Source organism: Aspergillus niger (assembly GCF_000002855.4).
Source record: "Aspergillus niger supercontig An03".
NCBI lineage: Eukaryota > Fungi > Ascomycota > Eurotiomycetes > Eurotiales > Aspergillaceae > Aspergillus > Aspergillus niger.
This window is the reverse complement of record NT_166520.1, coordinates 1174563-1196769: the sequence shown is the minus strand read 5'-3', so window position 1 is coordinate 1196769 and position 22207 is coordinate 1174563. Positions and strand designations below refer to the sequence as shown.

At 54.0% G+C, this 22207-nt stretch overlaps 10 protein-coding genes across 10 annotated transcripts, besides 3 other annotated features; 4 read left to right on the top strand and 6 right to left on the bottom strand.

The window, feature by feature from the left end:
- Positions 1-171: 171 nt before the first annotated feature.
- On the top strand, positions 172-1902 carry An03g05360 (uncharacterized protein; the record flags this gene model as incomplete). The annotated part of the gene is made up of 7 exons (XM_001390380.3): positions 172-338; positions 405-418; positions 472-544; positions 603-934; positions 999-1357; positions 1417-1614; positions 1672-1902. The coding sequence occupies 7 exons, from the start codon at positions 172-174 to the stop codon at positions 1900-1902; spliced, it is 1374 nt and encodes a 457-aa protein (XP_001390417.1).
- A 139-nt stretch (positions 1903-2041) lies between these two features.
- Positions 2042-2064: a sequence feature (Short protein (An03g05350, CAK49187.1) was converted to a misc_feature.).
- Positions 2065-2116: 52 nt separating this feature from the next.
- Positions 2117-2163: a sequence feature (Short protein (An03g05350, CAK49187.1) was converted to a misc_feature.).
- A 140-nt stretch (positions 2164-2303) lies between these two features.
- Positions 2304-2314: a sequence feature (Short protein (An03g05350, CAK49187.1) was converted to a misc_feature.).
- Positions 2315-2960: 646 nt separating this feature from the next.
- Positions 2961-4704, top strand: An03g05340 (uncharacterized protein; the record flags this gene model as incomplete). Its single annotated transcript, XM_059747130.1, has 3 exons — positions 2961-3136; positions 3164-3799; positions 4038-4704. 3 exons carry the CDS (start codon positions 2961-2963, stop codon positions 4702-4704), a joined length of 1479 nt encoding a protein of 492 aa, XP_059605892.1.
- Positions 4705-4743: 39 nt separating this feature from the next.
- On the bottom strand, positions 4744-7452 carry An03g05330 (uncharacterized protein; the record flags this gene model as incomplete). The annotated part of the gene is made up of 4 exons (XM_001390377.1): positions 4744-5292; positions 5349-6615; positions 6671-7277; positions 7335-7452. 4 exons carry the CDS (start codon positions 7450-7452, stop codon positions 4744-4746), a joined length of 2541 nt encoding a protein of 846 aa, XP_001390414.1.
- A 757-nt stretch (positions 7453-8209) lies between these two features.
- An03g05320 (uncharacterized protein) lies at positions 8210-9816 on the top strand (the record flags this gene model as incomplete). The annotated part of the gene is made up of 2 exons (XM_001390376.1): positions 8210-9423; positions 9483-9816. The coding sequence occupies 2 exons, from the start codon at positions 8210-8212 to the stop codon at positions 9814-9816; spliced, it is 1548 nt and encodes a 515-aa protein (XP_001390413.1).
- Positions 9817-9930: 114 nt separating this feature from the next.
- On the bottom strand, positions 9931-11663 carry An03g05310 (uncharacterized protein; the record flags this gene model as incomplete). Its single annotated transcript, XM_059747128.1, has 2 exons — positions 9931-10781; positions 10913-11663. 2 exons carry the CDS (start codon positions 11661-11663, stop codon positions 9931-9933), a joined length of 1602 nt encoding a protein of 533 aa, XP_059605891.1.
- Positions 11664-11750: 87 nt separating this feature from the next.
- An03g05300 (uncharacterized protein) lies at positions 11751-13463 on the bottom strand (the record flags this gene model as incomplete). Its single annotated transcript, XM_001390374.1, has 1 exon — positions 11751-13463. The coding sequence occupies one exon, from the start codon at positions 13461-13463 to the stop codon at positions 11751-11753; it is 1713 nt and encodes a 570-aa protein (XP_001390411.1).
- Positions 13464-16202: 2739 nt separating this feature from the next.
- On the bottom strand, positions 16203-17666 carry An03g05290 (uncharacterized protein; the record flags this gene model as incomplete). Its single annotated transcript, XM_001390373.3, has 2 exons — positions 16203-17390; positions 17460-17666. 2 exons carry the CDS (start codon positions 17664-17666, stop codon positions 16203-16205), a joined length of 1395 nt encoding a protein of 464 aa, XP_001390410.1.
- A 269-nt stretch (positions 17667-17935) lies between these two features.
- On the bottom strand, positions 17936-19628 carry An03g05280 (uncharacterized protein; the record flags this gene model as incomplete). Its single annotated transcript, XM_059747127.1, has 6 exons — positions 17936-18047; positions 18134-18238; positions 18561-18759; positions 18870-19001; positions 19242-19338; positions 19458-19628. 6 exons carry the CDS (start codon positions 19626-19628, stop codon positions 17936-17938), a joined length of 816 nt encoding a protein of 271 aa, XP_059605890.1.
- Positions 19629-19761: 133 nt separating this feature from the next.
- An03g05270 (uncharacterized protein) lies at positions 19762-20823 on the bottom strand (the record flags this gene model as incomplete). Its single annotated transcript, XM_059747126.1, has 4 exons — positions 19762-19791; positions 20029-20139; positions 20210-20385; positions 20475-20823. 4 exons carry the CDS (start codon positions 20821-20823, stop codon positions 19762-19764), a joined length of 666 nt encoding a protein of 221 aa, XP_059605889.1.
- Positions 20824-20845: 22 nt separating this feature from the next.
- Positions 20846-22115, top strand: An03g05260 (uncharacterized protein; the record flags this gene model as incomplete). Its single annotated transcript, XM_059747125.1, has 6 exons — positions 20846-21112; positions 21169-21371; positions 21424-21588; positions 21661-21753; positions 21835-21890; positions 21946-22115. The coding sequence occupies 6 exons, from the start codon at positions 20846-20848 to the stop codon at positions 22113-22115; spliced, it is 954 nt and encodes a 317-aa protein (XP_059605888.1).
- Positions 22116-22207: the final 92 nt, after the last annotated feature.

Here is a 22207-nt window from a genome sequence, read left to right as displayed (position 1 = left end):
TCCCCCATCCCCCCCCCCTCATCATCTCCTCCTTCTCTGCCTCCACTCTTCTCCTCCGTCTCTCTCCTCCTCTTCTCCTCTTCTGCTCACCTTCTCTTCCTCCCACTCCTCCATCTCCTTCCCTTACCTTCCTCCTCTCAATCACGGCCTGCACCTCGTCACCTCGCCACCATGGAGGCCGTTCACGACAGTCCCCCTCCCTACGCCACCGAAGGCATTGACGAGAAGAAGGAGGATATCAGCCAGGTGGAGCAGAATCTCAAGCCGGGCCTGGAGGAGTCCGACGCGTTCGGTAACGAGGAGTTTGCGGAAATCAAGTACAAGACCTTGAAGTGGTGGTATGTATCCGTCTCTTCCGCCTCCCACCATTGCACCTTCATCGCCGGCTAACACATTCACAACAGGCAATGTGGACTGCGTAAGCTGACTCCACTTCTCTCTCTGCATTGGCAAACTCTAATACCCCCGCAGTCATGATTTGCGAGTCTGTCTCGCTGGGTGTGCTCTCGCTCCCCGCCGCCGTTGCAACCCTGGGTTTCGTCCCGTAAGTCTAGCCGGAACGTGGATGCAACCCTTCCCACCCGCTAACTCCCGTCGTTCAGGGCCGTCATCCTCATCGTTGGTCTCGGAATCCTTGCGACCTACACCGGTTACAACATTGGATTGTTCAGAGAACGCTATCCCCACATTCAGAACCTGGCCGATGCGGGAGAAATCCTGATGGGCCCTTTCGGCCGTGAACTCTTCGGCCTGGGCCAGTTCCTCTTCTGCATCTTCGTCATGGGCAGCCATCTCCTGACCTTCCGGGTCATGATGAACACCATCACCGACCATGGCACCTGTTCCATCGTCTTCAGTGTGGTTGGCATGATCATTTCCATGGTCCTCTCCATTCCCCGTACCATGAAGGGCATGACCTGGATTTCCTTCGCCTGTGAGTCTCTTTTGTCCGCTGCCGTGCGTACGCATCATCTCTGACTGGCCGTCTTGCCGTTTAGCCTTCCTCAGTATCTTCAGTGCGGTCATGATCACCATGATCGGTGTGGGCGTCGAGAAGCACCCCGGTCGCATCATCGAGGCCACCGTCGACACCACCCTCTACACGGCCTTCACCGCGGTCTCCAACATTGTCTTCGCCTACTGTGCGCACGTCGCCTTCTTCGGTCTTATCGCCGAGATGGAGAAGCCCAAGGACTTCAAGAAGTCGCTGTTCATGCTGCAGGCGTTTGAAATCAGTCTCTACGTGACTGCTGCCTGCGTCATCTACTACTACGTCGGCAAGGATGTGCAATCCCCCGCCCTCAGCTCGGCTGGTCCTCTTCTGAAGAAGGTTGCCTATGGAATTGCCATTCCCACCGTAAGTCATCCCTCTTGACAGGTGCTGTTTGTATGCAACGAGCACTAACGCGTTTGCAGATTGTCGGTGCCGGTGTCGTGAATGGTCACATCGGCTTGAAGTACATCTACTTCCGCACTTGCTCCAAGTCGGGTCTCATCCACAGCCGCAGCCGCCGCTCGGTCGCCGTCTGGATCGCCTTGGGCTTGGCCTGCTGGCTGGTTGCCTGGATTATCGCCGAGGCCATCCCTGTCTTCAGCGACCTCAACTCGCTTATTGTAAGTTTGGACCAGACCGTCTATCCTCTCGTACCGGCCGCTAATGACATGATTCAGAGCGCTCTCTTTGCTAGTTGGTTCAGTTACGGCCTCAGTGGCATCTACTGGCTCCACCTCAACTACGGCCAGTGGTTTGCCAGCCCCCGCAAGATCGCCCTGACCGTGCTCAATGCCGCGATCGCTGTGTTCGGTTTGGTGCTGTGCGTCCTGGGTCTCTATGCCTCGGGAACGGCCATCCACAACGATGCCAACAGCAACAGTTTCACCTGTGCCAACACGGATAGCTGAATATGCATTTATATTCTTCACATCATTCAATGGCGTTTTATGAGCGAATTCTTTTGTCGCGTGTCTGGGACCGCGGCAGATGACGGCGTGACGGGTTTTATTTTTGCATGACGGACTAGCTAATGATCTATTCATGATTTTATAATATGGTACCATATAAATCTATATATATATATATATATATATATATGTATTTATTTATTACTTTTCATACCTCCAGGTATAGTTGTTCTCTCTAGGTGGGATATCCGATCGTAGTTCCTTTCATACTCATCCACAGTGGAACGACCCTTTGAAATGGGTTTTCGCGAGCCCCGAAAGAGTCATTGCGAATTTCGTAATTTGTCTGCTGACTATCAGATAAGGCTCAGTCAGATGCATTAATATACTACTTACCTTACACGATCTCCATATTAGATGCTCCGTCCTCCATGTTCCTATACTACCGTTAACAAGCACTTAGTAAAGAGCGGCGCCCGGGGACATGACCATTATCATCCTCGTGGCAATGTTGACCTGATACAAGGACTGCCTATCATCTAGTCAGGAGTTTTGCTCGCCTAGTATATGAAGTATCGTCATTGAATCATTTCCCTTCCAGTGACAGATGGAATGGAATTAGAGTACGCAATTGTTAGATGGGTCCAAGAGAAAGTGACTCATCTTCATCATTGACATTAACTATAATGTATATGAGTCGGGAAACACTGAGTGCTACGAAGTAGGTATATATAATATTCGAACTCTCCAGCAACGACTATTTGTTTCATGCGAGATTAACCTACAGCTTCCAACAGAAATCGGATGGCCGATTGAGTGCTGGCACAACCGCGAGTATGAACGGGAGGGAAGGTGAAATTATGCTCGCTGACCAAGCAATCTCGGCATAAGTGACTAAACAATACACTAGACCTTTCCGAGTTAGACATTCTGTGCGGTTCCTCCTGCCTCAGGCACTCAGGCAGCACAGTGCAATCCGGACAAACTGCTGGCAGCCAGCGATATGCAACCATCCAGAGCCCTTCCCTTTTGGCCATCGGTTGAGACCAAATGTTGCCATGCCCACGCGCGCAGAGTTGGCAACCCAGGCTTGTGACATCTGCCGGAAGCGCAAGGTCAAATGCAATGTGACTTCGTCATCGACCGATGTCCCTTCCAGATGTGGGCGCTGCGCTAGACTGGACCTGCCATGCACCTTTCTGTCTCCATCCCGGACGCGAGGCCCGAAGAAACGGTACGTTGCTCGGTTCTGATTTGGCAGTGAGTGGTGTCAATTGCTAACGCACACTCCAAGCTCACGTACAGGATCTCCGGCACAAGAACAGCCAGATTGGGGGACGGGGAGCAGCCGGGCTTCGGGTGCCGTCAATTATCCCACGGATGATGTATGCGATCGGCGCATGTTTTCCTGCATCATGCAGGACTATTTGGACTACCTGTACCCCTTGATTCCAATCGTACATCGTCCGTCTTTCCAACAGTCCTTGCAGCAGGACCGGGATCGTGAGGACAGCGGATTCCTCGGGCTCGTCACCGCCATCGCTGCGGTGGTTATCGCCACTATGCCTAGCAGATTTCATTTCTATCGATCTGCGACCCCGCCCTTGAGATTTACCTCGCGCAGGGACATGGTCCGTCACTGCTATGACAAAATCCTGCGGCTGAGGGACTCTACCTACTTTGACCACATCAACTTCCAGAAGTTTGCCATCTCATACTTGCTGTATGCTGCCTTTCGGCAGTTGGGTGATCATAACTGGTCCCGCATGCTAGATGTGGAGGCGACACAAATTGCTCGCTTGCTAAATCTTCATCGAATCTCTGAATACGATGGACTTAACTGCATTGAGACTCAACTGCGGAAAAAGGGCTTCTGGTTGATCTTCTACGGATTTGTGTAAGTGTGCATCACCCGGAGCGTAGCCGTCAGTCTCGCTCATTCAATCCAGTCATAATCAATTGCAGAATGTGCTAGGAGAGCGGTTGTCGTATCTTGACCCCATCCTTCTCCATTCCATTAACCCGGAAGATCTCATGCCACTCGAAGTCGATGACGAAATGATCTTCGAGAACGAGGTGCTCATGCCACCGTCCCATACTCCATGCCTGGTAACGGGGTTTATCCTCCATTCCAGGGTTTTCTGGGCTGCGATTAGGAGCACCTGTCCAGAATCACCGGCTGAGCCGTGCCCCTGTGTGAGGGCCCGCGATGCAGCCGTGCAGGTTGCTTACATCCAGGATCGTCTTCATAGTCTACGGTTCTTACTGGAGGATATCCCTCCTCTCCTCCGGCCATGGCAGCCACCGGATAGCCAGGCTATCGCCCATGAAGGTGGCAGCACTGGTGTGACGGAGATGACGCAGTCACACTTTGCTTCTATGCGAGCAAATTTACACGTCACGCACCTGTGGCTACAAAGCTTGCTTGTTGATCAGTTGGAGGCGGCGCAGGCGCACAAATCAGAGCCGTCACTAGTTTCTACCAACCACGTACAACCCATGGTTGACGCAAAAGCGTTGTGGCTCCAGAGGGAGGGCCTTTGTCGTCAACTATTCTGCATCCTATACAGCCTGCCCCAGATCAATCTGGAAGCGAACGGTCTACATTTGGCGTACAAAGTGCGTGATATTGCGGCGGGCCTGCTGGTATGCCCATTTCATGCCGCCGGCCCGGAAGCGGAGCGAGCAACCGAGTATCTACGACAATCGACCGACATCTTGTCCCGCCTGGACAGCAGCGAAGGCATGGTCACGATGCATCTGCAGACTTGGATAGATACAGATCGAATAAAAAGTAGTTAATACTCGTGTCAGCGTGCTATTCTGTTGATACAGTTCTGCTCAGAGCCCCGACCAGAAAGTGGTCTCGCTCAATTCAATGGGGCTCTCCAAGAACGCTCCACGGCTACTGGTTCCCAGCATGATTCGATAAGTGCCACTGTGACTGCACCAGCTACTGCTCTTCTCATCCCAGAAGCTTGTCGCGCGGACAAGATCCAGCGGAATCTGCACCACGTCTTCCGCACCAGGCTCTAACCAGACCTTTCGGAATTCCTTCAACTCCTTCTGTGGTCGCTTGATCGGCGGCGAGACCGGGGCCACATATAATTGTATCACCTCCGCTCCAGCCCGGGATCCGGTATTGCGCAATGTGCAGATGGCATGCAGTGAATTGGAATCCCTTTCGAAGGACAAGCCCGATAGTTCGAACGTCGTGTACGAGAGACCGTGGCCGAAAGGAAATAGCGGATCGATCTCAATCTCATCATAGAATCGGTAACCGACATAGACGTCCTCACCATACAGGACTCTACCACCCTCGGATCGGTGGTTGAAATAGGTAGGGTTGTTTTTGACGTGGCGGGGGAATGTGAGTGGAAGTTTGCCAGACTACGGACATCAGTTGAGTTAGCAGCGCCAGAAAAGGCTGGAAAGGAAGAGCTTACCGGGTTCACATCACCGAAGATGACATCCGCAAGGCCATTACCAGTTTCGTTACCCCCGTACCAGGCGTGCAGCACAGCCTTTGCGTTCTGAATCCAGGGCATCTCCACGGGAGTTCCGCTTTGCAGAACTACAACAGTATCCGGGTTGACCTCCAACACACGAGAAATCAATTCATCTGTATGTGGTGGCAGGCCCATGCTTGTGCGATCCTCGCCCTCCGATTCCCATTCTGCACTCAGCCCCGCCACGAGGACGACCTGATCCACTGATGCAGCCAGCTGCACGGCTTCTTCGATGCCAGTGTGAGGCGAGAGCTGCCTACAAGCGCCGAATCGGAAGCCCCCGTGACCAAAGTCGACTACCCCGGGGACCTTGAATGTGCTCGTTTTAGCACATCCCCACTGCACATGGACCTTGTACTGCCGGCCGGCCGTGAGTTCCAGTGTGCCTCTTTCTTCCATAGTGCCACTCCCGAGGAAGCTAGGTCCCGGCCTTTGTACATTGGCGTTATTGACTAGCAGTTTGCCATCCACAAAGAGCTTGCCAGTGCCTTGCACACAAAGGCCAAAGTCGTACATGCCGGATTCCTCTGGGACAAAGTATCCCTCCGCATCTGCAAACCACACGGGTTGTAGCTTTGGATGGTTGTAATCAAGGAAGAATACCATCGAGTCTGTTTCGTGTCGTTCCTCTAGCGGTACTCTGTTCGCTACGGTAGGTGGATCATTGAAGATTCTCAAGGTGAAACCGGTAAGGCCATCCTGAGTGCGCAGACGTTTCCCCAGCAGGGGCAGGTTTTGATGTCCGTATATCCCCTGGGCGAACTCCACGCCGCCTGAGGCTGAGTTCGAGATTCCCTCAAAGGGAGTTACAGCTTCGTAGGGGTTGAGCGCTGCACTACCCCCTCCACAGTAGGTAGCAATCTTGGAATTAGGGCCGATGACGGCTATCTTCTTGGTCTTGTCCAGCGGAAGAATGTTGTCATCGTTCTTGAGCAGGACAACTGCTTCCGAGGCGATCTTCCTCAGTAGCTGTCTATCCTCGGCACGGTTCAGCTGTAACTCCAGGGCGCGCTCAGGAATACCTGATCGGCTGGCTTGCTGGACCAGACGCAGCACAGCGCGAACACGGGCATTTACCGTCGCCATGGGAATTTTATTTGCGGTGATTGCATGTGTCAGGGCACCGCCGCGCCATCTTGTTGGCCCCGGCATTTCGAGATCCAATCCAGCGTGGATGGCCTCGGATGTGCTATAAGTTCCAAACCTGCCAGCGAAAGTCAGCGAGAAATTATTTTGGAGCATGCATGGCTGCGGCCTACCAGTCGCTCATCAACAAGCCCTCCCAGCCCCATTCTTCACGTAGAATGCCCTGCAGAAGCGCCGGACTTTCTGATGCATGAAGCCCATTCACTTTGTTATAAGCCGTCATGATCGCTTCCGGCTTTCCCAGGGCGATCGCGATCATGAAGGGCAGAAGGTAGATCTCCCTCAGCGCCCGGTCGGTGAGAATGGAGTTAACGGCCATCCGCTCATGTTCCTGGTCATTGCATACGAAGTGTTTCAGCGTTGCAACGATATTGTCCTCCTTTAAGCCCTTGCAATAATGACCTGCTATGATTCCCGACAGCAGCGGGTCTTCTGAGAACGACTCGAACCCTCGGCCTCCCAGCGGGCCTCGCTGAATGTTTATCGTCGGGCCTAGGATAACATGAGCGCCTTTAGCCTTGGCCTCCGCCGCTAGCAGATGTCCAACCTGCACAGCAAGATTTCTGTCAAACGTTGCTCCTATGGCTGTACCACAGGGCAGACAGGCTGCCGGCACGCTGCCAAAGAAGCGGGTGCCGCGGACGCCATTCGGGCCATCAGAGAGTCGAATGGACGGGATGCCGAGTCGGGGGATGGGGACGGTGTGCCAAAAATCGTCACCTAGCCAGAGGCTGTCAGCTTCCATCATGGTGCGCAGTTGTGCATTGCGAGACATACCCGTTAGAAGAGCAACTTTCTCATCTAGGGTCAGTTGCTTGATGAGCTCCTCAATATCGGCGTTCGCAATCTGGACAAACGACTTGTCCGTCTCGGCGGCGGCCTGTACGCAAGGCATGATGCTTGCAGTCTGCTACGGCCGTGTGGAAGGGAGTGGTATGTCGGGAGCTGGGAACAAATGCTCGCAGATTTCCAGCATGCTGACCGGCCATGGGCGCGCCATCTAATTATGTTCTTGCGGTCATGGGGGATGGACATCGCGGGTGCGTCTTACGGAGTACATGGGAGCTCGCACTCTGCCGACCGAGGCCAGCATGAATGGGGTGATCTTTGGGTCGACGGGCCAGCTCCACCAGCTCCGGCAGTTCTGATTGCTTCTCAACGGCCATCCAGACCCATCTTTGACTGACTTTAGAGATTCTCCAATTCTCCGTTTCTCCGTTTCTCCTTTTCTCCGTCTGTCTCCCGACATGCTGGCCGATGCCCTACCCCGACTTCCCCCAGTTCTCCACACCTTCCTCACCTGCCGTACCCCAGCTGAACGTGCGTCGGTGGGTTCAGCACTTTGATGAGCCGTCCAGTGTCTTTCACGCCATGGATATGGGTAAACCCGCCTCGCTATGATTGGTGGTATTCACATGGCTTTGGTTCCCGAATTATATGCAGGGTTACGAGCTCACTAGTCGCATTAACGGCATCGCTCAACAGCCGTCCTGTCCGCGAAGAGCCACACGAGACGTAGCCAGCGGGGGTGCGAAGGGTTAAACCGCCGACATATCGACGCCTCCCAGGCCACCCTTGAAATAGCCTGTGCCTCCTCGAATTTTGCTTGTGCTGAGTTTTAGTTTCTTTTCCAAACGCCGTTGAAACCGACCATGGGAGTCAGCAAAGCAGACACGACGAGCAAACCTGCAGGAGAGGACCACCTCGCGGCGGTCCTCCCTTCAGGTCCTGCATGGTACAAGCAGCCTCACTTGGTGCGGCTCAACCTCATCATTCTCTCATTGGTTATGTTCTCGTCCGCCAACGGCTATGACGGATCTCTCATGAACGGTCTTGAGGCCTTGGACCAGTGGAAGGCCTTTATGAACAATCCTACCGGAGCACGGCTGGGCTGGCTGAATGCCATCTACTGGCTTGGCTGCGGCATTGGTTACCCAACTGCAGCCTGGATTTCCAACCGGTATGGCCGCAAGCCAGGCGTCTACGTCGGATATCTCTTCTTGACGCTGGGGTGCGTCCTCCAGACTGCTGCTCCCAATGCAGTTGCGTTTATGCTTGCTCGGCTCTTTCTGGGGGGTGCGTCTGCCCTGTTCGGTAATGCCGTTCCTCTGCTCATCAACGAGGTCGCCTACCCGACTCACCGCGGCATGCTCAACTCGCTGTTCATGTCCGGCTGGTATGTCGGTGGGACTGTCGCTGCTTGGGTCGTCTTTGCCTCTCGTACCTACGACTCTTCCTGGGCTTGGAGACTCCCTTCTGTCCTCCAAGCCCTAGTGCCCGTCGTTGGACTGCCGGGGTTCCTCCTGGCCCCGGAAAGTCCCCGCTGGTTGATCTCGGTCGGACGCAACGAAGAGGCCCGGGCAATCCTTACCCGCTATCACGCTGCTGGCGACGAGACCTCTCCCCTTGTGGCATATGAATTTTCCGAGATCAGTTCCACCATCCGAGCGGAACAAGAAGCCCACAGCAGTGCCAGCTACATAGAGATGGTAAAGACACCGGGAAACCGCTGGCGCCTGATGATCTCTATCACTCTGGGATTATTTGCGCAGTGGTCCGGCAACGGAGTGGTCTCGTATTACCTGTCGCTCATCCTGGACTCGGTCGGAGTCACCAGTGTCCGTGACCAGACGCTCATCTCGGCCTGTCTGCAAATGTGGGATTTGATTTTTGCTGCCCTGGGAGCGTTCCTGATCGACCGACTCGGTCGCCGTCCACTGTTCCTGGCCTCGGCGGTCATCATGTTCGTCAGCTACGTGCTAGTGACAGCGCTCTCGGGATCTTTCAAGGCGACCAATAACGCGGCCACGGGGGCTGCTGTGATTCCGTTCTTGTTTATCTTCTTTTCAGGATATTGCATTGCTCTGTCAGTCCCACCACCACCACCACCAGCAACTTAGTGTTTACGCTAACGTGATGATCTAGCACACCTTTTCTTACCTCGTATCCCTGCGAAATCTGGCCGTACCGACTACGATCCCGCGGTCTGACAGTCACCTGGGTGGCGACGATTGTCGGCATGTTTTTCAATACGTTTGTGAACCCGATTGCCCTGGACGCGATTGAGTGGCGGTATTACATTGTGTTTATTGTGGTGTTGGTGCTGTTCGGAGTGACTGCATTCTTCTTCTACCCAGAAACAAAGGGATACACGTTGGAGCAGGTAGCAGTGATCTTTGATGGGCCAGGGGTAGAGAGGGGAGAAGATGAAGAGAAGAAAGTGGATAGTGTGCATGAGGAGAGTGTAACTAGTACCTGATACTTTTGTCTGCGCTGTACTCCCACACTACATATCAACACAATATCATCGAAGAATAGTAAGTACTACTATCTTCCATCCAACACCCGCTCCACATCCCCCGGCAAATCATAATCAAACACCTCCTGCTGCTGCCTCCCAAGCAACCCTGGAAAGAACCCTACCCCCCAGACGAAACACATTAGCATATCCCCATACACACATCACCAAAAGGAGTAAATAAAAAAAAGAAAACATACCCATAACCCACATCACCCAATACATCACCCACTCCCCAAACACCCCCATATCCCTCTTACTATTCTGCATCCCCCTCGCCCGATCCAATATCCCCCTCACCCTCGGCATCCTCATCTCCACATACCGTTTACACGCCATCTGAATAGCCCGTTTCTCTCCCTCCACCCCACCAGACACCCCTAACACCAGTTGTTCCTGATACCCAATCCCCACCTCATGCGCCACCAACCTTCCCAAAGCCTCCACATCCTCCAACGCCTGGCTCGCGCCCTGTCCCGACGTCGACGGCAACGCATGCGCCGCATCCCCCACCAGCACCACCCCCTCCCTCTCCCAGGTAGGAAGTGGCGGACTCGTCCAGGTCGGCCACATCGTCTGCACCTGCACAGAACGGATAATATGATGGACGAGAGGGTCAGTCCATGACGCGAATCTGTTCTGGAGTTGGGCCGTCACGTCATCCATATCTAGATCTTGAGTATTAGGTGGGGTGGAAGAAGAAGAAGAAGTAGGTGTTGAGTATGTAGTCCACCAAGCTAATGTATCCCCCGGCGGGGAGATATGATATGCGGAGCAGCGATCAACAGAGGTAGGAGAGCTAGTAGCGTAGAAGTAGCCGAAAAACCCTGTTCCGCTGAAGCAGAAATTCATGGATCCTGGTTCCGGTCGGGGGATGGTTGGTGGGAGGGTGCTGGTGGGGAGGAAGCCGCCGATGCCGATTAGGCCTCTGATTTAGTAGTATTATTATTAGTATGTATGTTCATGGTGTATGGGTGGTATGCATACTCGTAATGAGGGGGGTACGGATCCCCATCGAAGAGGGCGTGTTTAGTAACACTCTTTAAACCATCCGCACCTATGACAAGATCTGCGTGTACGGGCTCGCTTCCATCAACGAAGGTGACTGTGTTGCGGTGGGTAGGGTGCGCGGTTACACTCGCTACTCGCTTATTGATGATGATGCTGTCTGGGATGCGTTTGCGCAGACATCGCCAGATGTTATGTCGGCTTGTGCCGAGGAGGTGCATTGGGGTAGTAGTAGTTCCATCGCTGTCCCTGCTGCCGGTGGTGGTGGTGCTGGATGAAGGGAGTCGCATCAACACCCGGCCGTGTTTGTCTTTCAGGTTGCTGTGGTCGACCATGTATCCGCCGCTGACTGCGTCGCGGAGAATGTCCTCGTCGAGGCGTTCGAGTACGCGGAGGCCGTTGGGGGCTACGCCGAGCCCGCCGCCTATGGTTAGGGTTGCGGAGTGGGTGCTGTGTTCGTCATTGGGGCGGTCGTCAGAGGTGGTGTCGATGGTGGTGGGGTATGCTTCGTAGATGGTGTATTCGTGGTCTTGGGTGGGTGAGGATGATGGGGGTGGTGGTGGGAGATGTTTCCGGAGGGTGAGATATGCGGCGCAGCCGGAGATGCCGGCGCCGATGATGATGATTTTCATGTTTTTGTCTTTAGTGTTGTGATGGTGGGGGGCAGTGGTTGGAGGTGGGAATAAGGTCGAGGTGGAGGAGTCATGATGATGTTGTTGCCTACGGGACGATCCGATAGTCGGAAGTTTAATGCTTGTTACCCGGACGATGTCTACTTTTGGATCTAGAATTTGGTGCATGGCATCTAGCCTATGGTATTATATTCAGACTAATGTACACAATGTACAGAATGGAGCTTTTCTAAGGAAAGGCCGGCAAGTATGAGCCTAGTAGATCGGAATGTCATACGCATCCAGATCATACAACCAGGTGTCAATCGACTTCTGGTCGTACACGCAGTCCATGACCGTGCCGTTGTTCTTCCACAGAGGACGCAGAGGCCACGAGCAGATCTTCTGCTCCTCTCCCTCGTAGTCGCCGCTCAACACCGTTCCGTTCAAAGTCACCGGCTCAATGCCCTTCTCGACCCAGTTCATCAGATCGCCGAGAGAGTTCTGGGGGTAAGGACCATTGGGCTGCAGGGAGTTGGTGTTGCAGTGGGAGGCACCGGGGACCAAGTAGAGGCGGTAGAACTCGTTCAGGGCTTCGACCGAGGCGTTGTAGGTCTTGTTGGGGAACATGGTGTCGCGGACGGACTCGAAGTAACGCACCGAAGAGGCAGGAGGGATGCTGTTGTCCGATTCGCCGTGGTAGTGGATCACCTTACCACCGGCAGCCTGGAAGCGGGACAGATCGGGCCAAGTGGTCTGCAGGACATCCTCGTAGCGCTGGAGACCCTCGAGCATCCAGTCACGCAGGGTGTCGTAGGTGACGTTGTCCAGGTTCGAGAGGTTGTCAAGATCCAGCAGCTGCAGTCCGTGAGTCACCCACTCACCACCCAGCTCAGAGATGTCAATCCCGTAGGTGCCGGTGGTCGAATCGTACGAGGTCTCTGCGTCGGTGAACTCGGAGCCAATGCGGTACCAGAAGTAGGCCTGGCGACCCTCAGAGTCCTTCAGTCCGTCCAGAATGGTTTGGGCGACGCGCACACCCTCAGCAGTGATGGTGCCGTTCTGGGCCGGGGTAGCCACACCCATGCTGGTACTGGCGTTGCAGGCGTAGGGCTTACCGATGGTCGACTTGAGGTCGAAGTTGAGCTGGCAGAGATCCGTGCGGGAGATGACGCCGTCCTTGCGGCCATCGAGCTCATCACAAGCGTCGATGATCAGAGTCACCATCTCAGAGAACTCGCAGTTCTCAGGGTAGTAGTCGAGGGTCTGCTCGACGACCTGGGGCACCAGGTGGTTCACCTGCTGCTGGCCATAACGGATGGCAGGGGCACCAATGACGGCACCATCCCACTCCTCGGGGAAGCGCTGCACCTGACTCCAGCCCTCACGGCCACCCTCGGAGCAGCCCTGGTAGTAGGCGTAGAGCTTGTCGGACATGCTGTAGAAGTTCTTGGTGAAGGCCTTGCCGATGGAGGACATCTCGTGGTGGGCCTGGTAGCCGAACATGTACAGAGCGTCGTAGTTGGCGGTACCGTTCACCAGGGGGTATACAGAGGAGAATTGGGTGTCGAAGCTGCCAAAGCCACCGTCGGTCCGGCCGGCGACGGCACCGTAGGGAAGACCAGCAGGCACGTTGGAGGCAACGTTGATGGCAAAGCCAAAGCCACCGGTGGACACCCAGCGGTTCTGGAAGTCGTCAGGAGTGGGCATCCAGAATTGCAGCAGGACGCTATCGTCCTTGCCCGCATGAGAATAAGTCATGGTGATATTGCAGTAATCATAGGTACCGGCCGGGTAGTAGTCGGAACCGGCGGTGGATTCATTGTAAACGGGGGCCGCGGTGATACTGGAAGGGTTGGTGACCACTCCCTGCACCAAGCCGGAGACAGGCACAGCGGCCTTCGCATGAGCAGTGGTACAGACGTCTTCAAGAGTCGCGGCGCGCGCGAGGGCCGCCGCAGAGACGGTCCAGAGGAGGAACTTGGACATAATGAACGAATGACCAAAAGGTGAAAAGAGGGACGGAAGGAGGGACTGGTTTGGGTGGAAAAGATTGATTGCAGATGGGATACCGTAGCCATTATATACGCCTGAGAGGGGAATCGGATGGTTCTGCAACCACCGGGAGCAACGTAATCCACCCCACCCACGAAGCATTGGAAACAACCATCTTGATTGAGGATGCGGTCGTCCGCCGGTTCGGATGCAACCGAGAGAACGGATTCCGGCCGATGAACCTGAAATGGGCAAGGTTTGGATGCTGCCTGGAGACTGGCGGAGAAGGAAATAAAGAATGGATCAAGGATGACGAGGCCCTGCAGGTACAGGTTCTGCAACTGATGATCAGACGAGATCGGGGTCTCAGCGGTTGGCATGACTGGGGGATTAAGCTTAAAGCTGGTCCACCAGGAGAGGAGCGTTGAAACGGACTAACGTGGTTGGCGGCGATCATCTTCCGCAAAGGTGAAAGTCTCCGCCGCACCCTCCCGCTTTATCAGGAAGAATCTCGGCCAGGGCTGCTCGGTTCCTGCCAGAACTGCATGGGTTCCATGCACTGAGAACGATGCTCTGCGCTCTAATCTCCGAATCAGCTCGGTTGACGTTGCCCAACACAGACAGCCAACCAATCCAGTGATCCCATGAGTAGACCATGAGACCCGGATTCTTCTAATCAATTACCCAATCAATATCCATCAATGTTTGGAGTATACAAGCTAGGGGTTATGGGCAGGTCAGGAACCGCAGTCGTACGAGGAGGAAGGTTGCAAGATGCGAAAATAGGCAAACTAGGTATGGTCCGGCTATCGGAGATGGGACGATTACAGAGGGTGTATCCAAATTGTACGCCCCAGCTGTCCTGTTTGCATGCCATGGCTCTCGAAAGAAATCCCAGACAGAATATCACATCCTTCTCACAGACTGAATGTATTCGATTGCAACTGGCATGACGACAAAAGCAGCTGCGAGAGGCCTAGGTAGCAATCAGGCCCATGGTCTGTTGTGGGGCAACACGTTGCAATTGTAATGTGAACCCTACAAGGTTGGACTGAAAGCAGTCAATCCATTGTGTTGGTTGGCTGCGGCAGGTTCGAAGCACGATTCCCTGCTTATACCGCTGCTGTAGCTTGTCTGCAGTAGCAGATTTCTTCTCGGATGCTGCATCACCAGATAATGCCGACACCACCATGATATTCCGGGGTCACTGTTCCACTACTAGAGTATGACCTTGTCCTCAGTTCTGCCCCAGACTGATTGACCAACAGAGGCAGTAAGCGGTATCCCTTCTTCTGGTCAGGAATCTGCAGAGTCTGCTGCTCTTGGGATGTTTCCGGCAAGCAGAGTCCCAATGCGCACTGAGTAGGTATGTCTATGGTGGGATGATGCGTTCAGACCCACAGGGGTATTCTGGAATCGTCTAGTCTGATAAAAGGGTAGATTTATAGGGAGACCAACATGCGAAGGCAGCAGATGACTGGCGGAGATGCAACTAGCACGTGACTTGCACAAACATTACTAGAGCCTCAGGCAGCAATTCCAGGGAGAACCGTGGATGGAACAGCCATGGATGAATGGCACCTTGCCAGAGTTTTCTTCTTTCTTTGCATGCACGACCACAATGCCATTCCAAGTGGCTTTGTACAAGGGAAAAGAATCACCCAGCGGGCCCCGAGGTTGCCCGATGCAACCAGTGCTGCAATCGGACAACCTCTTAAGAAAGATGTTGCACTGGAGGAATCATCTCACACCGCCTCCAGAAGAAGAAGGACCATTTCTGCAACATGACTATTCCCGATCGGGACAGCATTTAAACCTGCAGAAAATCGGAGTCTCAAATAATGATGGCCAGTTATTGCTTCGAGGATTCTAATAGGAATTTGCTACCGGCAATAGATTCTTAATTTGTCGTTTTACTTTGCAGAAATGTGCAATAGTACGTAAAAAGAACCACCAGTGAGATTCTCATGTCATGGAGACCTGATGCTTGTTTCACCATAGTCTCTACTATATATATATCCGGCTTCATCAATACTACGACTCCCAAGTTGAACTGAGTTTATGCACGAAATGAATTTACTGTAGTGAACGATGAACCACATCATCTGTCAATTCTCATGGCCAAATCTGCAAAGAAAGTATTGAACAAAGCGCGTCTGTCTATTATGCAGCTATCCATTCCGTTGAGACATATAACGAAGATTGGCTAAATACTGGTATAGCGCAGTCCGCAGCACGGTAAGGAAGCGTCCTGGCAAGGGGATCAACGACATCAGCAGCAAGGTTACCTGATACTACACGGGAAGCAAAGATGTGACCTCCATGGGAATAATCGGAGGGACGTAGATGCCTTTGGCAGTAACTGCGCGTATGGCAATACCCGAACGAAGATGATATATCCGGACCGGTCAAGGATTTTACTGGTTGAGTAGCAGGGTATCGATTACATTACAAGATTCCACAATTCGGTCGATTGCAATGCGCTTGATCATGCAGCTGGATGGAAAGATCTCAAGTCTAAATTAACATTTGTCTATCATCCGGGCCAAACCATGGCAAGCACACAAAAAGTTTTGAGGGAATATAAAATATGTATCAAGAAGGGAAAAGTCGACCGAAAAAGAACACCGGAACACAAAATCGGGGCTACCCAAAAAAACGAGAGAAACTCCAATCACCCAGAGAAGAGGGTTGGCGGGGAGGGGGGGAAACCCGTGTCATCCGTTCATTTCCTTACAAAGCAGCCAGGGTCATGAAGACGGCCACCACGGCACCGAAGAGGGAGCCGGAGAGGGTGCTGGCACCGCTGAAGGCAGCGGGGGAGGAAGAGCCAGCGGCCGCAGAGCTGCCGGAAGAGGAGGACTGGCCGGAGGTGGCCGAGGTGCCGGTGCTACCAGAGCTGCCCGAACCGCTGGAGCTGGAGCCCGAGCCGCTGGAGATGGCACCGGCGGAGGGACGAGCAGAGGCGGAACCGCTGGGGCGGAGGGGGTAGGTGCCGTTACCGAAGACAGTGCCGTTCACACCGGGGCGGCCAACGGTGAAGGTGGGCTTAGCAGAGCCGGAGGCGGAGGTGGCCCAGGCAGCGGCACCAGAAGAGGCCTGGGAAGAACCAACGGCCTTGCTACCGGCGGCGGAAGAAGCAGCGGCAGAAACAACGGCGGACGAGGAGGAGGTGGTGGAGTTCTTGCAGGACAGGTCGAACAGGGGAGTGGTGGAGAGAGTGCTGCCGACGATACCGAAGCTGGGGTTGGGGGTGGTGGGGGAGGCATCCTGCAGGATGTACCACCAGGTGTTCACGTTGCCGAAGAGAGGGCAGCCAACCTCATCCCAGAAAGTCTTAGCATTGGCGATGGAGGCGACGGCGTCACCTTGGGAGTCACCGCTGACGGGCCAACCAGTCTCAGTGATCCAGACCTCCTTGTCACCGGCAACCGCCTTGGTCTTGGCGACCGACTCCTCGAAGAGGGTCTTGGCGTTGTCGATGGAGTTGGCCATGGAGCTCTGGAAGAAGGGGTAGCCGTCAAAGCCCAGCCAGTCGACGGCCTCGACGACGGCCGAGTTGGAGCTGTTGGTCCAGGAGTCCCAGGTGTCGACGTGACCGATGGAGACGTCGGCGAGGGCGGTGCCGGCGATGACGGAGCGGACCTCCTTGATGTACTCGACGAGCTCGTCGGGGTTGACACCAACACCGGCATCGGCCTCGGCACCCTCGACGGAGTTGCGGTAGAGATCCTCACTGCCGACGGAGATACCGACGACGAGCTTGCCGAGCTCCTCACCGTACTGAGAGATGGCGGTCTTCAGGGCGGTGATCTCGTTGTCCATGCCACCACCGGAGGCCCAGAGACCGAGCAAAAGGGAAGTATCCTGGGCAATGGCGGCGGGGATGGCCTCGATGACATCGCTGGTGGAGTAGGCTTGCTATCGGCGAGTGAGTAACTTGCACCATCATTGTGATGATCCATCTTTTTGATTGGGGGTAAAACGTACGATCATGGTGTAGAGACGGGCGGAGGTGAAGCCGGAGGTGCCGACGAGGTTCTTGGCGGCCTTGAACTCGGCCTCGAAGTCGGCCTGGAACTTGGAGCTCTCATCGGAGAACTTGTTGCCGTAGTTGAAACCCTGGTAGGCGGCCTCGGAGGTGGCCAGGGTCATGGCGAAGGCGGCCAGCTGGGCGAGCTGCATCTTGGAGAGCATGGTGACGGTCGTGAAAAAAAAGAACGTAAGGGATTATCAAAGAGTGGGTGAGGTAGGGAAAGAGAGTGATACGCTACACAGAGAGCTGAGAGCGAGAAGAGGGAGTGTAAGAAAGAATGGAATGAACAAGGAATAAACCGAGTTCTGAGTTAGAGAGAGAGAGAGATGATTGAAGAAGAAGGAGAAAGAGAGAGGAAGAAGAGGAGAAAGAGGAGGAGAAGAAGTAAGATGTATGAGGGGAAAAGAGAGAGCCGACAAGGGAAACGAAACTAAGGGAGGCAACCGAGACATTCTAGACTTCCAGCCCGACCAGATTGGCCTGAACCTGGAAATTCGACTGCCCCGTCAGTAAATCCTGTAGCCAATGGGATGAGCTCGTGCCTGGGTTGGACTCCACCCCACCACTGGGCGAGAGTGGATCTGTGGCTGCCACATGGTCCAATCAGGAATGTCCCCGCCGGGATGACAAAAGAGCGCAGTGGGTTGGGGGTGTGCTTGGCGCAAGCTGGTTGGATCCAGGGACAGCCACGAAATTGACACCCCGGCAGCCGAGTGGCAAATCACAGCGTGGCCTTGAAGACTAACCATCCAATAGTAACGAGATAAAAATAGCAAGCTATTCTTAGGGCCGATGCTTGTTCTTCATAAAAATAAACACACATTTTCATTTCAACGGTAATTAACTGATTTCACTGGATTAAATTGGATTCCCTGGCTGGGTGGGGGGACAGTTGCTTCTAGCCCCGGCCTTCTCCTTATGCCCCTGATTCTCTTTTTCTCCTCATTGTGGATATTGCCATGCCAGTCCATGATGGATTCCGGCACGGGTTCTTCCCTCCCCCCTCTCTCTTTATCCCCCCTCAGTGGAGATTTCATTCAGGGAGGGGAGGTCACTTTTCTTCGGGTTGGAGAGGGAACATCCAGGCCGGGCTTTGACAGTACCGAATTAGGTTTTTCTGTGTTGGTGGACGGGAAAAATCGTCAGCAATCCTTTCCTCGTTGGATGATGGGTTTCCATGTTTGGCCCCAACCCGGATGACGCGGTCAGGCAGGAAATCCATGCAGGTACCGGGCCAGGCACACCCAGGGGTTCCTACAGTAGTGGAGAGTTACAGAGTTACAGAGTAGTAGTACTCCGTAGTTAGTTAATTATCTATCAAAATCCCATGCTCGCACTGATCACATTGTCTCGTTGTCAGTCACCAGACAGGTCATCTGCATTTGCATCTGCATCTACATCTGCATCATCACACACATTGAGGCAAGCAACTTCGAGAATATTTGGCCCCCCGGAGGATTGTGCCCTGTCTCGCGGAGGCTGAAACTCGACCCCAACTGTTGCACTGCCATACCCATCCGTACTCATAAGAAGTGTTGGTGTTTCTGATTGCAGAGAATAGAAATTACTGGTAGATCGGGTGGTACCTGAAAATTCAAATATATCTATTTAGTTCCCTATATTGATCTGGCAATCCTCGGAACATAATTGCGAACTGGGTGAAAATTTTCCATTGTGAGGGTAAGTAACCAAATGGACAGGCACATGGCTTTGGTTGGGTGGGATCGAGATCTGACCGAGGTTACTTTGTGTTTTCCTCGACGGGATCTCGACGGTCCCTGAGAGGGACGCATCGAGCAAGGATCGTCCATCTTCTCCTCCACTTCCATCCACCTCCCGAGACAGGCTCAATGCATGTACCTGCGCTGGCACCGGTGAGTTGTCTTATCCCACTACGACCCCTGAGTGGTGCCTGATCCAAGGCATTTCAGCAAGTACAAACATCATGCGACCGTGCAAAGTCGCCCTCTAGTTGTAGGAAGTGGCCTCGTGGAGGGTCTCTCCAACGCCCCGAGATGTGCCGTTTCTTCTTCACCTCCTCCTCGTGGGATTGAACCTTGGTTTTCTCTGGTGCAGAGTATCGGCGGTATCAGGGTATCAGCTGTGTCTACAGTTCTTTCCATGCTTGAGGACTAACGCCAGTCCCTTCAACTGGTGGCATGACGGGTGGTCGCTTTTATACACCCTCTCACCTGGGCTGACAGCCCCCAATTTACAATTTTGTCAGCTCGACTGGGTCAGATCATTCCCCCAATATCACGGTCGGGAATTGATTCCGTACACTTCCTGGAGACTGACACATCAACAATCAATCCAACCAAGGTTTCTGTAATCGTCTAATGGCACAATTCGCTCTCACCGGACTACCCGAATCAAAGAAGAACTGGCTGTAAGACATCCATCCACGATGCCCGGTGAGATTTATCGTCAAGACACGTGAAGGTTATCCAGACATTGACTAGTAATGAATCAATTGTCTTGTTAGTTGACACCACATGGGATGGACACAGTTCATGGAATGACCTTCCCCTTCTGGCACCGCATAATGAACCGGTCGGGGGCCGTCTCACTGTAAAACCACCCCAAGCCTATAAATAACCTCAATAACGGCCACTCGTCGATCCTATGACGATCCTCCACCTTCACCATCTCATTATATGACATACCACAATCTGTGGAGAGGCTTCCGACTTCATATCAAAACCTCGCCTGCTGCGGCCCCCAAGGCCCCCAGGTCGTATTCCCATTCCTTTCCGGATTCCTGCGGGCCGAAACGGTTCTGCAGGACTCGTTTCTGGATCGCCAAACACCATCCCGGGTCGTTACCGGTCACTAGTGCTTCCTTTAGGTTTTCTGCCCTGCAGAGCATGGGGTCAGGGTCTAACAGTGCACAAGAAAACGCTCGAAGGGTCAACCGGAATATCATCATCAGCTCAACGTGGCATTCACCACCTGTCCGGTGAATATACCCGTTTCTAAACTGTCTAGAAAGACCTCTTGCCAAATGAGAAGATGAGAAAGTGGAAGAAGGATAGTGTTCAACATCTCTCCACAGCAGTGCTGAATATTAACTCCTCCGCTGATGAAACGGTGACGAGACATCGGATCTCTCGCGACAAGCTCGCTCCGACTCAACTTGGGGGCCAAGCTCCACCAGACCTCAATTCTCCCCGACAGCAAGTGAATGAAGATGATATGAAGCGAGGTGCCATCTCGCTCGACGATGAAGATATAAATTGCCTGCTCGCCCCGGCCATTGCTATCATCACCATCATCTTCCCTCGCATCGTTCCTTGAATTACCTGAATCACTTCCCATCTTCACTTGGCACCTTCTCATCATGGCATTCAAAACCACCGCCGGTCTTGCATTCCTCGCCCTCGCGGGCTCCGTCAAAGCCCAGTCCGTCGATGGCTCCAAGTACAACAGCCCGAGTAACGGTCCCCCGGCCAGCTACTTTGCCGCGGCCACGACCCTGCCCGTCGCGGCCTTGCAGTCGGCTGCAGCCAAGGCCAGTTCGGTGCCATCCAAGGCTACCTATCCCGTCAATACGGATGATGATTCCCCCAAGTCGACCATTCATAGCGATTGGGTGAAGTTCAATCAGGTATGTCTCAATTACCCTCGGATTAGAGTGGGCAGTACCCTTGCTAATGACTACAGGGCGCCGCGCTCAGCTGGGTAGCTGACATGGATGTCGACTGTGATGGCATAGACTACAAGTGCAAGGGCAACGGAGATGGTCTGCCCGAGACGAACTGGGGAGCCCTGTCAGCTTATGAGGTTCCCTGGATTGTCATTCCAGACCAGTTTCTCACAGCCAACGAGGACCTACTGCCCGGTAACAACGTTGCCGCAGTGATTTGGTGAGTCTACCCCCCATACTTTGGAACCCATCATGCTGACTGACCTCCTTAGCAACGGCAAGATGTACTACGGCATTCTGGGTGACTCCAACGGCGACGACCCCGAGGTAACCGGCGAAGCCTCGTGGCTCATGGCCCGCACCTGCTTCCCGGACGACGATCTCAACGGAGCCGAGGGACACGCCGAAGCCGACGTAACCTGTAAGCCCTACACCCGGTGACCTGAAACGTTTCCATCTAATATAGAAACAGACATCGTCTTCACCGGCGACGACGCCGTCCTCCCCAGCAGTGCCCTGAACAAGAACTACATCACCAACTTCAGCACTCTGCGGTCAATGGGCGACAAGCTGGTCGGAGCTCTCGCCTCCAACCTGGGACTGTCCGGCTCCAGCCCTAGCCCCAGCGCCAGCGTACCCTCTCAGACCACCTTGGCGACGAGCGCCGCGACCAGCGCCGCCAGCACCTCGAGTGCCTCAGGCTCCACAGCCACCTGCTCCTGGCAGGGACACTGCGAAGGTACGTGGACGCTCCGATCGATACAAATCCAATGGCTCATACTGATCTGCTGCAGGCGCGATCTGTTCCACTGAGGATGACTGCTCGGATGATTTGGTTTGCGATAGTGGGAAGTGCAGCTCTCCTGACGAGGATGATGGGGACGATGAGGACGATGAGGATGAGGAAGAGAATGACGAGGACGACGAAGACGATGACGATGAGGATGACGAGGACGATGAGTGATCAACAGGCAAGCTACATCTAGTAACAGGTCAGGGATACTGATCATCCCAGCCCAAAGACTCCTAACCCTTATTTACCAGATGATTATTTTA